Raw genomic sequence first — 18939 nt, 5'->3', positions numbered from 1 at the left:
AAAATTTTTGTCAAAGAAAAAAAAAACACTTAAATTTTAAAAATGATTAATTATAAAATATTTTTTTTTTTTTTGAAATGATTTATAATTTCAGATTAAAAATTTCATTCTCGATAAAATGATTGTATCAACACTTAGCAAATTAACAATTGCAATGTTTGATTCATTGGATGAAATTCAAATTCGTCAAAAATGGCAAAATATTATAAATTATTTGAGAGGAAAAATAAAAGCGAACGAAATGGCTAAACAATTTTGGAATTATTATTTACCAAATTATAAGGTTTTTATATAATTTAATTTAAATTTATAATTTGAAATTAATATCGTAATAAGGAAGCAGATTAAAATTGAGTTTTTGTAATAATTTATTATAAATAATTTCCAATAATAGTTTAAAAAAGTTTTTAATTCGTATATTCATTAGATTAAAATTTAATTTTTTAGCATTTATTAAAAGTAACTGATTAAAATTTGAATTTTAAGCATTCATCATCGAGTCATTGTGAATTGGAAGTTCAAACTGACTTAGATTTGAATTTCAGAACTAACTGATTAAAATTCGAATTTTGAGCGTTTATCACTGAGTCATTCTGAATTAGAAGTTCAAAATGATTCAAATTTGAAACACTGATCAAAATTTAAAATTCAAAATGATCAAAATTTAAACTTTAACATACTTTAGCATGCAATGAGCATTTATTAGATACAATTGATTCAAATTTTTTTGAATAATAAAAAAAAATATATTAAAAAAATAAATAATAAAAATAAAAATAATAAGTAATAAAAAATAAAAGCGTTTATTGCATTTAATTGATTCAAATTTAAATTTCAGCGTTTATCATCTGGTCATTATGAATTAAAAGTTCAAACTGATTTAAATTTGAAATTGATCAAAAATTTAAATTTCAGCGTTTGTCATCTGGTCATTACGAATTAAAAGTTCAAACTGATTTAAATTTGAAATTGATCAAAAATTTAAATTTCAGCGTTTGTCATCTGGTCATTACGAATTAAAAGTTCAAACTGATTTAAATTTGAAATTGATCAAAAATTTAAATTTCAGCGTTTATCATCTGGTCATTATGAATTAAAAGTTCAAATTGATTTAAATTTGAAATTGATCAAAAATTTAAATTTCAGCGTTTATCATCTGGTCATTACGAATTAAAAGTTCAAACTGATTTAAATTTGAAATTGATCAAAAATTTAAATTTCAGCGTTTGTCATCTGGTCATTACGAATTAAAAGTTCAAACTGATTTAAATTTGAAATTGATCAAAAATTTAAATTTCAGCGTTTATCATCTGGTCATTATGAATTAGAGGTAGCTGTACCGTACGGTGCTTCATCATTAGAAGAAATTTTAAATAATCTTCATCCACAACATTTTATTGCACTTAAATCAGCATTGATTGAATCATTTGGTTTATCAGTTAAAGATCAAGTTAGTTAATATATATGTATAATTTATTAATAATTTATATTATTTTAATAAATTTTTCAATTTTCTTTTTTTATGTGACAAACATTTTTATATTTATATTTTTCATTTTATTTATTTATTTGTAGGAATTTGCACAATCTTTATCGGATACAATTTACACTTATAAATCAATAAAATTAAATCCATGGAAAATCATTTCACTTTATGAAAGTATGTTGTTTTATTTATTATTTATTTCTTGCAAAACAAAAAAAACAAAAACAAAAATAAAAGAATGAAAATTTTAATTTTAATTAAATTTATTTATTTCTACTTTTATATGAATAAAATGATAGTAAAAATGAATAAAAAAGAGAAAATTAAAAGTTTTTTTTTTTTTAAATTTAAAATTTAGGTATTGCATATATAATTAATGGTAATCGTTTTGTATCATTTGACGGACGTGTATTCGCGTTTCATCACGCTCGTTGCGAATATCTTCTTGCGTCAGATTTACGTACTCAACGTTTTGCACTAATAGCAATATTTTCATCACAAGGATATTTAGAAACTATTAAAATTGAATTACGTAACGATGAAATACTCTTTCATAAAAGTGGCAATGTAATTAATTAATTAATTATTTACTAATTATTTCCTTTTTTTTTTTTTTTTTTGTCCTTTTCATTTTCTTCTTTCTTTTTTCAACAATTTAATTTTCCTTTTTAGTAAATTTTATTAATGTTTTTTGATTTAGGCGAAAATCATAAATAATATTTGAAAATGATTGTATGTTTTAATCAATAACTGAAATTACACTTTGAGTTAAAATAAATTAAAAATACAAAATTTGTTAATATTGCATACAAATATATTATTAAATTATTATAAATTACTAAAATATAAATTAAATATTTCAAAAAAAAAAGAATTTTTTTTCCAATTTTTTTTAGTTCAAATTTTTAGCAATTTAATTAAATAAAAATTTTTATTTTTATTACTTTTAGAATACAATGAATTATTGTTATATTTATTTATCATTAAAATTTACTAATTTAAAATTTTTCATTTCCTTTTTCTATGCTTTGTTTTACAATTCAAAATTCTAATAATTTAATTGAATAACATATTTTTTTGTTAAATTTCAAATTTTTTTTTTTTAGAAAATTTTAGATTTAAATTTTAGATACAAATAAATGGTGCACCATTAATATCAATTCCATGGCAAAAAATTGATAGCATTGATGGAGCAATTTTAATTTCAATTTCTCGAAAAGATCATTGGACAATTTTAAAAACTTACGATGGCTTATGCATACGTTGTAATAATCAATTTTATATTTGTGAAATTATTTTATCAGGCCGAATGCATGGACGTAGCAATGGTCTTCTTGGATTAAATGATAATGAACCATCAAATGATTATGATTTAATTGATGGTACATCTAATGATCAGGTAAAATAAATTATAGATATATTTAATAATCAAAAAAAAAAAATTAAAATATTTAATTTCTGAAATATTTAATAATCAACATTTGGCTTTTTTTAATTTGCTTTCCTCAATTTTTTTTTTTTTTAGCATTAAAATATGTTTTGTTATTTCTTTCGTTTTTTTTTTTTTTTTTTTATCAGTTTTAAATAATTATAAAAAATTTTCATTCTAAAATTTTCATAAAAAATTTTCGTTCTAAAATGAATTATTTTTATGCATTTTTTATAAATAAAATTATTCAAGTATAAATAAAAAAATTTCATATCAGTATATAATTTAAAATAATTAATCAGTTAATAAATACTAGTTTTTTTTTTTTTGCATTATTTGTTTGTTTGTTTATTTATTTTTTATTTTCTTTATTAATTTTATTTACTTTTTTTTGTTTGTTTACTTTATTTATTTATTTAAAAAATTGAAGTGTAAATTTTGTAGAAAAAAAAAAAAAAATGTAACATTATTTCTAATCATAATAATAACTGATAAAAATGGAATATAACAATTTTAATTTTTTAATAAAAAATGAATAGAAAACAAAACAAAACAAAAAAGTAAATAAATAATAGTTTATAAGTTTACAGCTAAACGTATTAGCTGAACATTGGGCAATAAATGGTGAATGTGGCGTAAATCAGGCACGTGATCTGACGTATCGTGATGACGAACGTTGCCAAGAATATTTTCAAAATTCTGATAGTCCATTAAGACTTTGTTTTAATCATGTAACTTTTTCTTTTTTTTTTTTTTATTTCAATTAAAAAAATTTTGCAACAATTTTTTTTTTTCTTCTTTATTTCTTCTTTTCTGTAAATAAATTTTATAAATAAATTGCTATAAAATAAAGTAAACAAATAAGTAAATAATAAAATATTTGAGATATTTTAATTAAATTATCTAATAAATATTTATTACTTCGTCTTTGTTTTCCTTCTTTCATAAATAAATTTTGTGAACTAATAAATAAATAAGTAAAATATTCAAAATATTTCAATAAAATTAAAATATTCAAAATATTTCAATAAAATTCTTTCATAAATAAACATTTGCTAGTTCGCCTTTTTTTTTTTCTTGTTTTTAAATGAACAAATTTTATAAGCGTAAAAGAAAAAAAGTAAATCAATAAATTAAAAAATGATTAAATAAAATATTTAACACAATTTAATAAAATTAAAATTATAATAAAATTAAAAATTTGCCGGTTCAACGTTTGTTAAATTATCTTTCTTGTCCTTTTTTTTCTTTCTTTGTTTTCTAAATAACTTTTTATAAACAAATAAACAAAATAAATAAATAAATAAAAAGAAATGAATTATTTGAGATATTTTAGTCAAACTCTTCAATGAATATTTTCTCTAATAGTATTCTTTTCCTTTTTTTTTTTTTTAAATTTTTTAAATTTAAGATACGACCAAAACCATTTGAACAAATCTGCTCAAATGGTGGACGACAACAGCACTGCATTGCTACAGCAGCATATCATCAAATATGCGCAAATGTCGGAATTATGATAGCATTACCACATGAATGTGGTATGAATTACTTTTTTATTTTTTCAAAAATATTTTAATTAATACTTTTAATTAATTTAATAATAATTTAATTTAATTTATTTTAATACTGTAACATTTTTTTTTTTGATTGTTTTCTTTTTCAGATATTTTAATTTGTTTATCTTTTTTTTCTGTTTTTATCAAATACTTTTAAATTTATCAGTAAATTTATCAATAAGTTTTATCAAATACTTTTTAAATTTATCAATGCAAAAAGAAAATGTAAAAAAAAAGAAAAAAATATTGGTGTATTCTTGTCTATTTGTAGATCAATTTTCTTTTTTCTTTTACATTTTAAAATAATTTTTTTTTTCTTTTAATTTTTTTTTTCTTTATTTATTCATTCATATATTCAATTTTAATATATAATTTTTTTTTAAAAAAAAATGTTTTTTTAGCAAAAAATCGTTTTTTTTTTTTTATTTTAATATAAACTTTTTATAATTATTTTTCATTCTTAATATAAATATTGAAAATTAAATATTATATGTTTAAGTGATTTGTAATTTTTAAAAAAAAAAAAAAAAAAAAAAAAAAATGGAAACAATAATTATACTATTATTTTGCATTCATATTCAATTTTAATATACAATTTTAGCAAAAAGTTTTTTTTTTTTTTTTTATTTTAATATAAATTTTTTTTTAAATTATTTTTTATTCTTAGTATAAATATGATAATCAAAGTGATTTATCATTTATATATTAAAATTGAATATCAATGCAAAAAAATCGTAGTATAAATATAAAAAAAAAAAAAAAAAATGAAATGATTTATATATATTTTATTAAAATTGAATGATTGAATGACTCATATATTTAAGTGATTTATATTTAAAAAAAAAAATGAAAAATGAAAACAATAATTATATTATGAATTTTGTATTCATTCATAAGTTTAATTTTAATTTATAATTAAAAAGAAAAAAATTGATATTGCAGTGAGATGTGATGGTGATTTGCATTTGGATGATGAACGAATGATTGAAAAATCAATTATTGATCATGATATTATATTTGTTGTTGAAGAAAGGAAATGCATGAATCATCACAAGGAGAAATTAGCACAAATAGCACAACAAATTAGTCATCAACAACGGTATTAGCATTTATTTAATAAATTTTAATAGTAATAATAATAATAATAATAATTAAATAATTTTAATAATTGTAACAATAATAAATAAATTATAATAATTATAATAACAATAAATAAATTATAACGATTAAAACAATGATAAATAAATGATAACAATATCATAGCAATAATAATTAAATTTAATAAGATATAAAAATTTTATATCTAACTAATTTCCACTAGCCATTTTATAATTGATTCAAAATTTAATTTAAATATTGAACAACAAATAAATAAATAAATGATTGCAGTTTCTTTTTAAATATTCAACAACAAACAAATAAATAATAATTAAATGACTACCGTTTCTTTTTAAATATTCAGTAACAAATAAATAAATAATAAATAAACGATTACAGTTCCTTCTTAAAAATTCATGAACAAATAAATAAATAACTACAGTTTCTTCTTAAATATTCAACAACGAACAAATAAACAAATGAACGATTACAGTTCCTTCTTAAATATTTATCAACAAATAAATAAACAATAAATAAATAAATGATTACAGTTTCTTTTTAAATATTCAACAACAAACAAATAAATAAATGGCTACAATGTTTTTTTTTTTTTTTTAAAAATAACAAGTAAATAAATAAATAAATGATAAATAAATAATCACAGTCTCTTTTTTTTTTTTCAATTTCTTTTTTTAAAAAAATTTTAGATCGGTACGTTTTGGTTGGATCGGTTTTGGTGGCGAAGGTGTGCACCATGAACCATTGGTGCATTATGAACAGAATGAAGCATTAATGGATACTTTAACATTTATAAAACAAACACAACAAACATTTGAATCAATTTCTGGCATTGAACAAACATTTATTTGTCCTAAAAAAGCATTGGAATTTACAATAAAACATTTTCCATTTAGGTAAAATGCATTATTGTTTTCTTTTTGTTTATTTATTTATTTTTCTTTTTTAATAATTAAATATAAATTAATTATTTCAAAAATTTGTACAAATTATTTTCTCGATTTAAATAAATTAAAATAAAATATATTCAATAAGTTCATTGTTTTCATTTAATTTAAATAAAAAATAAATTACATAATTGTAATTTGTACAAATTATTTAAATAAAAAAAAAAAATTAATATTTACTGCTTTCTTTTTTTTTTTTTTTAAGTTCATAGAAAAATAAATTGGAAATGAAATAAGATAATAATTAGATGTAAATTTTTTATCTCAAAAATAATGCATTCATTGTTTTTGTTTTTAATTCAAATTAATAGTATAAATTGTAATTACATTTATTATTTTTCTGGTTTTTTCTTTTTTAATTCAAATGAAAAAAGAAATTATTAATGAAATTTGATAAATTAATATTAAAAAATTAATTTCCTATTTAGATTTGCAAGTGCTAAAAGTATTGTTTTGGTTATATGTAAAAAATGTTCACAAAATGGACATAAAGAAATGCTTAATATGTTACTCGAACAAGTAAATTTAACCTTTTTTATTTTTATTCTCAATTTTAATTAATTAATTGATTAATTCTTCTTATACTCAACAATATAAAAAATTTAGTTACTTTTTTGTTTATTTTATTTAGTATTGCAGAGAAAAAATAATAGAGGCAGTGAAATAATTTGAATTAGTTTAAATGTTAATCAGAAATAATCAGTTATTCATTATTAGTATTCCATTACAAATATGTATTCAATTACATTCTATTACAAATATTAGAATTGTCACTTCGTTTTATTTTATTTTATTGCATTTTTTTCTTTTTTTTGTTTAAATCATAAAATAAAATAATTACATTAAATTATTTATTTCAGAATATCACAATGCATTTATTAACATTAAGCAAATTTAAGACAAATGATGGAAGTAAAATTGTTGGTAAGTTAAATTTAAAAAATTTAATCAATCAAAACAAATAATAATTAATCTTAAAATTATAAACAGTAATTAATTTCAAAAAAAAAAAAACTTTTCTTTATTCATTCATCATTTTTTTAAAACTTAAAAACAGAATATGAATTAAATTCAAGAAATAACATTACATATTGAAGAAATTCAAAATATTTGGAAATCGACAATTCTATTATTTTTTTTTTTTAAATCCTAAAATGTATAATTTAAAAAAAAAAAAAAAAATGCATTATTTACAATCATATTTCATATTTTCATAAAAAAATTATTTTGAAAAATTCATCTTCTCTTAAATAAACTGAAAATGTTAAAATTTAAACGAACAAAATTAAAATTTCATTTTGTTTAAATTTAAATTATGCCTAGGATAAATACAATTTAAGAATAATAATATTCAGAATGTTACTAATATTACTAATTGTCATTATTATTATATTTACTATAATTATTATTGTTTTTATCATTTATTTATTATTATTATTACTATTATTTATTATTATTATTATTTATAATTACCATTATTATTGTTGATGGTTATTATTATTACTTTTCTCATTATTATTAATTATTACTATTAATATTATTATTACTAATTATTGCTGTTTATCATTATTATTGTTATTAATTATTATTATTAATATCATTATTGCTAATTATTATCATTAATTATCATTATTATTAATTTGCTCTACAAAAATAAACCATTAATTATTATGAAAGGAATGAATGCAAAAGAATTATTGAATGAATATGGGGCGCAAATTGGACAACGTTCGTCACTACTACATCCGCATGATAGCTGCTCAGTAATAGCTCAACAAACATTTGGAACTGTTTTCTCTCTTGTAAGTAATTATAATTTTATTACTGAAAATTATTTGATTAATTTTTTTTTTTTTTTTGAATCGTAATGAAATATTTGAAATTTTTCAATACCAATTCATTGTTTTTGAAATTAAAACATTTAATCTAAATTCACATTAATTCACTTTTAGGTTATTTTTAATTTTTATATTAAATTTTTTTTTTTAGTGTATGTCTAATTTTATATTTATTTAAATTTTAGTACACTTTTAATTTTATTTTAAATTCTCTTTTAGTATGTAATTCATTTTATATTAAAAACTCTCTTATTAAATTTTAGCATATGTTTAATTTTTTTCTATTTTTTTATTTAAAACAAATTATATTCTCTTCAGTATTTGTTTAATTTTTTTTTTCTTTTGTTTAATTTTTCAAATTTTATATTAAGTTCATTTTTTTTTTTTTTTTTTTTAAATTTCATATACAATTTTCCTTTGCAATAATACTTTATTTATCATCTTAGACATAAATTATTTAAGCTTCATCATTTTCAGATTTTTTTTTTTCTTCTAAATTCTTCATTACTTCTCCTCAATTTTCTATTATTACTTTGAATAATTATTAATTTTCTTCCTCTCTGTTTTTTTTTTATAAAATTATTAAATTTTAAAAGTTAAATGATCATCTTTTTAACTAAAATTATTTCTTCTTACTTTTCTTTTTTCTTTATATTTATCTCTCTTAATATTTACCACATAATATATAGAGTTTTGGCGTAAAATTTTTTAAAAATTATCATAGTATTAAAATATAACAAAAAAAAATTTTAAAAAAAAAAAAAAAAAATTGAAATAATTTAGAAATATGGTTTTATGATAGCAGCATCTCGAATAGCTTACAAACGAGAAAGTTATTGTTTCAATTGTCAATGTACCATTGATAGATTATTTGCGCGTAATATTTGTCGACCATGTGAAGCAATTGAACCAGCTGAATTGGTTAAAAACAAAATTATTGATTAATTAATTATAATTAATTAATTTATTTATTTACTACTTTTTTTTTTGAATCATTATAAAAGTAAAAATAAGCGATGTATTTTCCATCTTAAATGCAATAGTTTAATGATTATGAAAAAAAAAAAGAAAAGAAGGAAAAACTTAAATATCAAACTTATTAATTAATGTATTTAGATCATTTTGAATTAAAAGAAAACGAAAAAAATGATAACGAGATCAATGAAAAAAAAAAAGCTATGATAAATAAATTATCATAAATATTTTTTCTAAATTATTTTTTTTTCAAACATCAGTTACAAATAATACTGTTAATATTTTTGATTAAATAGTGTAAATATGAAATGAAAAAAATTAATTAATTGATAATAAACCATATGATTAAATAAGGATTATAAGTTTTTAAACTCTTAAACTTAATAATTCCTATATTTTATCATTAGCATATTTTAGGTATCATATAGAATGATCGATTCGGAACCCGATAATGATCCACAATTTCTTGACCTATTCATTTAATAAGTTATACTTAAAAAAAAAAAAAAAAAAACTTTTTCTTTTCTTTTTTGTTCTACCAATTTTCCTTTTCCTTTTGCATTTCCATTTCAAAATTATAGTCTATTTATTATGCATTTTATTTTATTAAAATATTCTCATTTGATAATTATATTACAAAAATTTTTGATGGTAATTTTATATTTTTAAATGTATGCCATTTACGACATATGCCTTTCTTAATAATAATAAAAAAATGTTTTTTTCTCTCATTTTCCTTCGAAACTGAAATAAACATTAATAGTTTGAACAAAAAACAAAAAAAAAAAAAAAAAAAAAAAAAAAAAAAAAAAAAAAAAAAAAAAAAAAAAAAACAACATAAAAATAGAATAAAACAAATAAATGAAAAAACAAAAACAAAAATAAAACTAACCATTGCTTTTAATAATGCTCAAATAATCAGCACCCCTCGAATTACATTTTAACATATTTTCATTTGATTAATTCATTTAGTTATATGTTAATATTTTCAACCAGATTTTATATATTAGCGAATTTAAAAATTTACATATTTTCCAATGATATATATTAAAATTATTACAAATATAAACTTATAATATCTTACACTATCATCTGTGACTTTTTTTTTTACGGACATTCTTTAATAATATCATATAATTTCTAAATGATATTAATGTAAATCAATTGTATTGGAAAAACAAATTCAATTGTAATTTATAAGAGAACAATTATAAGCCCAATTTTTTTTTTTTTTCATTGTATAAGAGAACAATTATAAATCAAGCACATAACATATTGAAATAAATATTATGCAATAATTAACAATTGTTTATTGTTTACAAAAACATCCTTCAAATGAATAAATAAAATATTTAGTAGGAAACATTGTAACATTAAAACTTAATATATGAAAATTATGCTACAATGAAATAAATGAAATTTGTCAGTATTGTAAATAGATGAGAATTTTGTTTTGGAAATTCTAATAGAATGATAAATTTTTGATATTCTGCTATTTGATATTCATCACTTTTACCTAATTTAGACTAAAAATATTAATCACTTTTTTTTTTTTTTTCAATAAATTCTCAATGAAATTACAATGAGTGATACAGCACATTATTTATGAATAAATGTAATAAATGGATTTAGAATTTGTACTGTCAAACAATTCAACAAAATATAAGATTATAGTGCAACTCTGAAAGTGATGCTAAACTATGAACTTTTTATTATGCAGATTTCCACTTATGTTGAACTCTGATGCAACGGGATTTTAAAATTGACATTTTTATACTTTTCAAACATTCACTATTGATTAACCACAGAAAAAACAAAGAACCAAGAAATAAAACTTGAAAATTTGAAACAACAAATCAATGGGGTATTTAAATGGATTTGGACAAAAAAAAAAAAAAAAACACATTCGCTACATTTTTGATGCTATCTCACATGACTGAAAATTTATAGTATATACGAAATAATTTAGCAGTTGCACTTTTGATTACAATTTATGTAACATGCGCGACCATATTTTTGCTTCAAAGGAAAAGCAAATAAAACATATCAAATTAAAGTAAATTTGGCAAAGCAAAATTCCCACTAAGATGAAGTTTTGCTAAAAGCCAAAACATAAGCGAATCAATAATTAGTATCATTTCCATTTGATGCATCATCAGGTTTATCTCGATCACGCTCACGCGCTACAGGACTGCGAGAATCACGAGGCGGTGGGCTTCGAGAATTTCTTGCTGGTGGGCTGCTTGAATTTGCAGATCTTCGAGACACTGGTGATCTGTCACGTGAAACACTTCGACCGCGTGAAGCCGAACGTCTTCCATTGTATCGCGAACCACTACGACTTCGTGTTGAGGAACGTCGACGTCGTGGTGAGCGTGAACGCGAACGTGACCGCGAACTGAAAAACGATACTTATCGGTAATGCAGTGGACCGGAATAATCGAAACGTGAGCTAGTTTCACTGTTCAATGCACACAGAATAACTTTCTGTGAAATAAACTTGCGCAACCTATTAATACTACAAAATAGTCAAAAGTAGTTTATAAATGTAATCAGTACCAGTAATCTGTATTTTTATGATCATTCATGATATAAGGAGTATTTCATACTATCCTTATATACTTCATTTTATTTGGCATAATCGAGGAAAAGACTTTATTCTTTCTCAAACTTGACTCTCCAAGGCGATGGACGATCCGACTGATAAAAGGTATCTCATTTCAAGTTCTTATTGACTTTCCCATTTATCTATCTATATGCTATCAAGGCCCACTGTAACATTCAGATAATTAGATAATTTCTAATCATTTCATTAAGACTTGAAAAAACAAAACTCCACCCCCCGAATAGATAAGTAAATGGCATGCCGCTGATTCATGGATGCTATCACACAGGTATTGGATATCATATCCAAAAAAGGCACAAAAACGATTTTGTACGAAAAACTGACTGACCATCAAATGTAACACAATCAGCAATCAGCATGTAATTAATCTTTGTTCTGTACCGGAATCTCTCTCTTATCCTCCCTTTTTTTTGGTTCAGGCCAAGCCAGAAACACAGCTACGCTGCCCAACAACAACAACAACGACGACAACAAAAACAACAACGACAACGACAAGAGCAGCAGTCAACTGCTCTATGGAACAGCAGCTCAGCAAGCCAATTTTCCCCTGAGATGTGGCCGTTTTGCTTGATGCATTTTTTATTTCAGCTAACAGCAGCTACACTGTATCTCGGTGATTAGCAGCAGCAGCAACAGCAGCAGCAGCAAACCACGGCCGCCTCAAAATTACAAATTTATTATTTTTCGGCAAGTTACTTTGCAAAATTTTTGAGCTAACTTCATGTGGGATGATGCATTAACAGCGATTATCCACCTTGATGATTTTTAATAAAAATCACAAGTGTCACCTTCAACTTTTGATTAAAGAAATCAAACGCAAGCAAATTTTCATTTACTTACTTGTGTAACTTAATTATGGTATTTCTCTTTAAATGTGATTGCCAAAGTCAAGTATCCATGTGAATATGAACGTGTGAATTCACTAACCGTCGACTACTTCTGTAACCGCTACTACCACCATTACGGCTACGTTCATCGATTGGGCGCTCATAACGTGCCATGGCAACACGGATCTCACGGCCATCGACCCATCGTCCATCCATACGATCCATTGCATATTCTGCATCTCGTCGACTATAAAAGCGTACGAAACCAAATCCTTTGCTTTGCTTGGTGTAACGATCACGAGGAATGTGAATATCACCTATTTCACCGTATTTCTCGAACAAACGACGTAAATCTTGTGGTGCCGTTTGATATGATATATTATCAATCTAAAAGATCAGGAATGTATTTCAAACTAGTTAAACAAGAAAAATAAGTAGAGTATGACAAAAATCAAAAAGTCGACAAGCTTACTAATCCACTAGAAATAAATATAAAATTATTAAAGCAAAATTTTCTCTTATAATTGATATATCACGATGGAAATGAGCGAATTAGAAAATATCATTGTAATGAAATATTACAGATCGAATGAAGAGAAAAAAAAAAGGAAAGTATTTAATTATTTTATAAGTTTATCCATGATAAACATGGCTCTTATCACTGCATATAGTTTGATGTCTTAATACAGCCTTGCTTGAGCAAATGTTTCAGCTAAGCATTTAATCACATAGAAAATGCCAACCATTGATTACTTATTCTTTCTCCCTCTATTCCTACTAAATAAATAAAAAATAAGTTAAGAGATACCTTGAGAGAGTATAAGCCATCAATTGACGGTGGTCCAGGTCTTCTGCTCATCGTTACCAATGCTTGACGATTACTTACTTGAACCCTTCAAGTGATGTTTTAAGAAATTAAATTTTATCTGACTTATCTTTTAATTTTAATCAAAAATTATTAATTGTATCATCTCATGTCATTTGTCTTTTTTAAATGACTGGAAATACTAGAAACAATTTATGCAGAAACTATGCAACTACCTATGCACAACTACCACATATCAGTATGCTACGGACAACATGCTCATGTCACTCTGATTGGTGACAATGAAAATTATTGGTTCATTAAGCCCATTACTATCAGTGTATCCAGTTCGCTGAATGAAAAGAAACGGTATTTCTATTTCCTACCAAACACTGTACAAATGCTATTAAATTCATAAATCATTTTGTTGAATCAATGCAATTGGACAGAATATTTTTTTCTTTTTCAGAAACATCAATGTTAACCTCAAAATTCAGTCTTACTTTTCGACGCACAGCTTTTTATATGATTACTTGAGTTATACAATATAACAATTATTAAATTTGATAAATGACATGAAACTCATGAGCTACTGATAGCAGAATGTAATCTTCATTGTATAAATTAGGAATAATTAAACCTTCCTTTATGCTTTACAAATTTATGGATATGTTTATTGCTGTACAATTTATAGAAATTATTAAAATGATAGAAGATCTGATTTATATGCCATGATGTTGAGCAAGTAATTTGATGAAGTCTTCATGAGATGCATACAGCTTTTGACCCAGTGAAACGGTAATCCATCGCAATTTAATTGCATCATCTCCTGCCTGGAATTTTACATCATTCACTCCAAAATAAAACAATTTCCAATTTAATTAAAACTGAGTTTGAATTACAATAAACAAAAGTTGGCCCCAATAAGAATTTGAAACCATTTACATACTCTAAGCGTGACATTGTTTAGGTAGCCGTCGTTATCATGAAAATTAACCACAACTGTTTCCATCCATGCATTATCTGTATTCCGTGGATCATCCACATAACCACGATACAGCTCCACACCTTTACGCCAAAGCATATCCAATTCCGGATACTTTTTACCATCCAGTGCCTCTTCCGTAAATTCTCTAAAGTTTTGAAAATTTTTTCCTTTTGAAAAATCATGCCACAAAATGAAGACTTCCTACCTTTTCAACGTTTCTTGTACATCTTCACCAGCATCTACCATACCCCCAGGAAGAGCCCATTCACCGGAATCTCGCCGGGCGATCCCAACAAACTGTAATTGCCCGTGGTGGATTCGACTTACAATTGGATCTGCTGCGTGATTTGGTCCCCACTTGCCCAAAACTCCACGTCCTCGTAATCCTGTTCGTCCCACCGGATTAAGTGGTCGCCCAGTTCCATCCAAATTATATTTCCTGAATTTAATTAAATTACAAAGAAATTTTGTTTCTCTTGAGATGATGACCACAATAAATGCAAAAATGGTATATATAGGTAACATAATAATAAATGTAATTGAATAAATAAGTTACCCCATATAGGAACGTCGATCGATTAATCCATCAACATCGTTCCATTTGAATTTCTGACTTTCGACATTAACTGAATCTGCCCAGGGTTTACCAATAGCTCCTGAGCTTGTGAAATCTTTCGGAGCGTATTCAGGCCAAACAACTTCCCATTTAACTTTATCATCCGGTACCTTTACACGATAGACATCACTACGCAGATATGGTTTTTCTGGAAATACAAAACAAAAAATTATCAAGCAGCCATAATATTTTGCATAATTTCCTTAAGTTGCACGAAATATATATTACGTATTTATTCTATTTAATTAATCAATTTATTTATTTACTAGTTCATGAATTTGATTAATCAACTTACATATATATATATATATATATATATATATATTTATTTATTTATTTATTTAGTTACTAGTTATTGAAAAATTTTTTCATCAGTTAATAAAAAAAAAAAATGTAATGAAAAAAGTAGTTTAAAAAAATATAATAAGGCAATAATAATAGTAAAAATAATAAAAGAAATTTACTACTTAATAAAAAAATATTTAATTAATCAACTTATTTATTTACTAGTTAATAAATTGATAGTTTGAAAAATCATGCGCAAGTAAAACATAAGTGCATAAATATGTGTAAATATTATGGAAAACAACTGCAACTTCTACAATATGGCTATGAAAATTTTAATTTTACGTTTTAAATTCACTCATTTTTTGTAGACGATGTGAAAAAAGCAACGCCTGACAAATATGTTGCTAAATTTAAAAAATAAAAAAATTATATTTGGTTAAAAATAATAATAAAATATTACGATAGCAATAACAAAAAATCATCAAAAAACTCAAGTTGAAAAAAAAAATTAAATAAATTAATAAAGAGCAAGAATTTGAACGAAATAAACCTATATTTCGGCATTTATGATGCATTTTTGACTTTGTAATCATAACAGAATTCATAACAAGTCGAACAGATCGAACATTTGCAATAAGCATTGACGAAACATATTATATCGCAATCAATCAATACAATCTGTGATAGCATAATTTTATTTTAAAAGAAAAATTCAATCATAAACACAATTATAATTATAATCATAATCATAATCAAACTTAAGATTACAATCATTTACGAAATTAAAACAGAGATTTTAAATTTATTAAAATTTAAAACACCTTTTTACCAAAACAGCCAATAAGCAAGAAGCAATTGCAATTGAATTTTGCGGTAAATGATGGCTTCAGAGGAAAAGTTATTTTATGTTTGAGTTAGAGCGTTTTTTTATTTTTGAAGTTTACTCTTTCAGTTTATTATGATTTCTTGAAACTCACACAGCTAATAATAATTAATTTCTGCAAGATAGAGAATATTTCTAAGTTAACCATAAATAATAATAGGAATATTAATTATTATTAATAATAATGAGCAAGGAGTAAGAATAATTTATGTCAAGAAAACAACTGACGAAGTAATCATAGTTGGGATTATGATTATAATTATGATTATGTTCATGTATAATAATAGTATATAAATAATTAATAATAAGAGAGCAGTGAGTCATTGGTGATTAAATTGTTGGATGAAAATAAGTAATATGGAATGGAAATTCTGAAATCAAATTATGGGATCAGAATAAGTAAATACGTGCAAAAAATATTACTGACCAGACTATAGGATCAGGATAAATGAAAAAGATAATAATAGTACTAACTGTATTATGGAGAGAGAGAGAAAGTAAATAAAATTAAGACAGCAATAATATTACTGATCAAATTATGGAAAGGGAATAAATAAATAATGATAAGGATATGACTGGCCATATTATGGTATGAGAATAAGTAAATTACAGTTAGCATCACAAATTAAAAAAGATAACACTAATATTGATTATTGTTATTTTTTTTAAATTTTTTTTTTATAGATTATTATTACTAATATTATTGATTATTATAGTGATACTACTAATTATACTGATCAAATTAAGAGATAGAATAAATAAATAACAATAAAATAGAAATAACATTACTTATCATATTATTAAATTAATAAAAAGCAGAAATCAATTAAGCAATACAAAGTATTTCAATGTTTCATGTTTGCAAAAGAAAAAATTCTTTCCTACAAACATTTATCAAATTAATAGTTACGTAAAAGTAATTAGAAATTTTAATGCTTGTGTATTTCAGGAGTGGAAAGACATACGATGAGTGAAGAGTGTAAAATATTTGCTGCATATTTTGGTACAATTGAGGTTCGACGAAGTGCTACAAAATCGCGCGTTATCCTACGAAATTATCTTCAGCAAAGAGTATCACAATTTCAGATAGATGGTAAAATTAAGGATGTATCTCATACTCATAATTACATTTTTGCTTTAGCACCTTCAGATCATCGTATTTACACTCTTCGAATAGATTCATTTTTCGTTTATTCTCTCAATTTGGATATGGTTCCGGAAAATCCGAAATTTGAATATCTTGTAAATGTTAATGTGGAAACTGAATTAATGCATGATAGAGTGGATTTTAATGATCCTCGAATACCAGAAATGGCCCATTGTGATATGCAACCGAAAGAGACAATAAAAACAAAAGTTGAAGATTTCCTCATTTGTACCACAAGTCATTCATGTTACCTGGCAAGAAATAGAGCTAGTGGTGAACCATCATTGTATCGAATTTTCACGGATAACAAAACTGATGATTTTCAAGTATTACAATTTGGATCCGATGAGCCAATTCTACAGCTTTCTGCTGGTAATGAACATGTGCTAATTTTAACTGTAAGTGGTTTGGTTTATAGTATGGGCATAGGAAGCCGAGGTGTGCTTGGCCATGCTAATTTAAGATGTGAGCATCATCCAAAGCAAGTGGGATGTTTGTCACCTTTAAGGGTGACACAAGTGGCATGCGGTAAATGGCATAGTGCTGCATTAACTGAAGATGGTGATGTATACTTATGGGGATGGAATAATTTTGGACAGCTAGGTGATTGCTGTGAAGTTGGAGAAATTCTGGATATACCTACACCATTGGATATTCTCGAAATTATAGTGCAAATTTCTGCTTATGGAAATGCTACTTGGTTAAAACGATCTGATCACTGGGAACTCACATTTGGCAGTACGAAATTGTTTTGAATTTTATCGCTTCTCTGAAGATTTTGTTTCTCTGAAGATCTGAAGATTTTGTTTGTGTTTCTATTTGAATTTTTATGCATTTTTCAAATCCAGCAGTTCTGGATTTGTATTTGGATACCCCACTTTTCTTTTTTTTTTTTTTTTTTTTTTTAGAAATTGAAATGTTTAATAATTGTGATGCATAGAAATGCTTTGTTAAGTTGGACTTGGTTTTAATGTTATGATTTGAATTTTTTTTTCTGCGAGTGGAATAGTATCGAATTTTTATTTGATTTTTTAAATGCTTTTCTGATCTTGATTTGCAAAAGTTTCTGACTTAATAGATTTTCGACGTAGAAAAGTTATAAGGGAAAATTGTTTTGTGATTTAATCAATTTACTAATTTTTCGATTAGATAGGAAGGCAAAATGAAACAATTAGAAATAGAATCTGAACCATTTTTTAAAACATTAAAATCAACAAAGTCTAACTTGAAATATATTTACAAATTTCGAATATATGTGTTAAAACATTTCATTTTACTTAAAATTTTTGTATAATTTTGTTACTGATATCCCTTTAATATATGTTACTGTTCACTGTACCTAATTATATAATCCGATATGCTTGTTGCTTAATTTAAATTTTTAACCTAATGGAATTTATGGCTTGCAATAT

At 23.4% G+C, this 18939-nt stretch overlaps 4 protein-coding genes across 5 annotated transcripts in view; 2 read left to right on the top strand and 2 right to left on the bottom strand.

Moving 5' to 3' along the window:
• The window catches only part of Bm14109 (Uncharacterized protein), a gene marked incomplete at both ends in the record, with an annotated part of 46387 nt that extends 36557 nt beyond the window's left edge, over positions 1-9830 (top strand). The window contains 14 exons of the mRNA XM_043079441.1: positions 95-283; positions 1301-1450; positions 1576-1660; positions 1845-2053; positions 2616-2885; positions 3506-3646; positions 4327-4453; positions 5414-5570; positions 6277-6483; positions 6963-7053; positions 7395-7458; positions 8212-8336; positions 9156-9293; positions 9765-9830. Of these exons, the coding sequence (XP_042935375.1) occupies positions 95-283; positions 1301-1450; positions 1576-1660; positions 1845-2053; positions 2616-2885; positions 3506-3646; positions 4327-4453; positions 5414-5570; positions 6277-6483; positions 6963-7053; positions 7395-7458; positions 8212-8336; positions 9156-9293; positions 9765-9830 (2019 nt within the window). The remainder of the gene's footprint in view (positions 1-94; positions 284-1300; positions 1451-1575; positions 1661-1844; positions 2054-2615; positions 2886-3505; positions 3647-4326; positions 4454-5413; positions 5571-6276; positions 6484-6962; positions 7054-7394; positions 7459-8211; positions 8337-9155; positions 9294-9764) is intronic.
• Positions 9831-11468: 1638 nt separating this feature from the next.
• On the bottom strand, positions 11469-13659 carry Bma-rsp-4 (putative RNA-binding protein T28D9.2 in chromosome II, putative; the record flags this gene model as incomplete). Its single annotated transcript, XM_043079440.1, has 3 exons — positions 11469-11745; positions 12901-13187; positions 13609-13659. The coding sequence occupies 3 exons, from the start codon at positions 13657-13659 to the stop codon at positions 11469-11471; spliced, it is 615 nt and encodes a 204-aa protein (XP_042935374.1).
• Positions 13660-14327: 668 nt separating this feature from the next.
• Bma-ndx-6 (ADP-ribose pyrophosphatase, mitochondrial precursor, putative) lies at positions 14328-16138 on the bottom strand (the record flags this gene model as incomplete). Of its 2 annotated transcripts, XM_043079438.1 has the most annotated exons (5): positions 14328-14438; positions 14555-14738; positions 14799-15032; positions 15150-15357; positions 16048-16138. In XM_043079438.1, the coding sequence occupies 5 exons, from the start codon at positions 16136-16138 to the stop codon at positions 14328-14330; spliced, it is 828 nt and encodes a 275-aa protein (XP_042935372.1). The 2 variants fall into 2 exon arrangements, with proteins under 2 accessions (XP_042935372.1, XP_042935373.1); XM_043079439.1 differs by lacking the exon at positions 16048-16138 and having other exon boundaries at positions 15150-15154.
• Positions 16139-17346: 1208 nt separating this feature from the next.
• Bm5000 (conserved hypothetical protein,hypothetical protein) lies at positions 17347-18282 on the top strand (the record flags this gene model as incomplete). Its single annotated transcript, XM_001894928.2, has 1 exon — positions 17347-18282. The coding sequence occupies one exon, from the start codon at positions 17347-17349 to the stop codon at positions 18280-18282; it is 936 nt and encodes a 311-aa protein (XP_001894963.2).
• Between the last annotated feature and the right edge of the window lie 657 nt (positions 18283-18939).

Source organism: Brugia malayi, assembly GCF_000002995.4.
Source record: "Brugia malayi strain FR3 genome assembly, contig: Bm_v4_Chr2_contig_001, whole genome shotgun sequence".
NCBI classification, from domain to species: Eukaryota; Metazoa; Nematoda; class Chromadorea; order Rhabditida; family Onchocercidae; genus Brugia; species Brugia malayi.
This window is presented reverse-complemented; position numbering and strand designations above follow the sequence as displayed.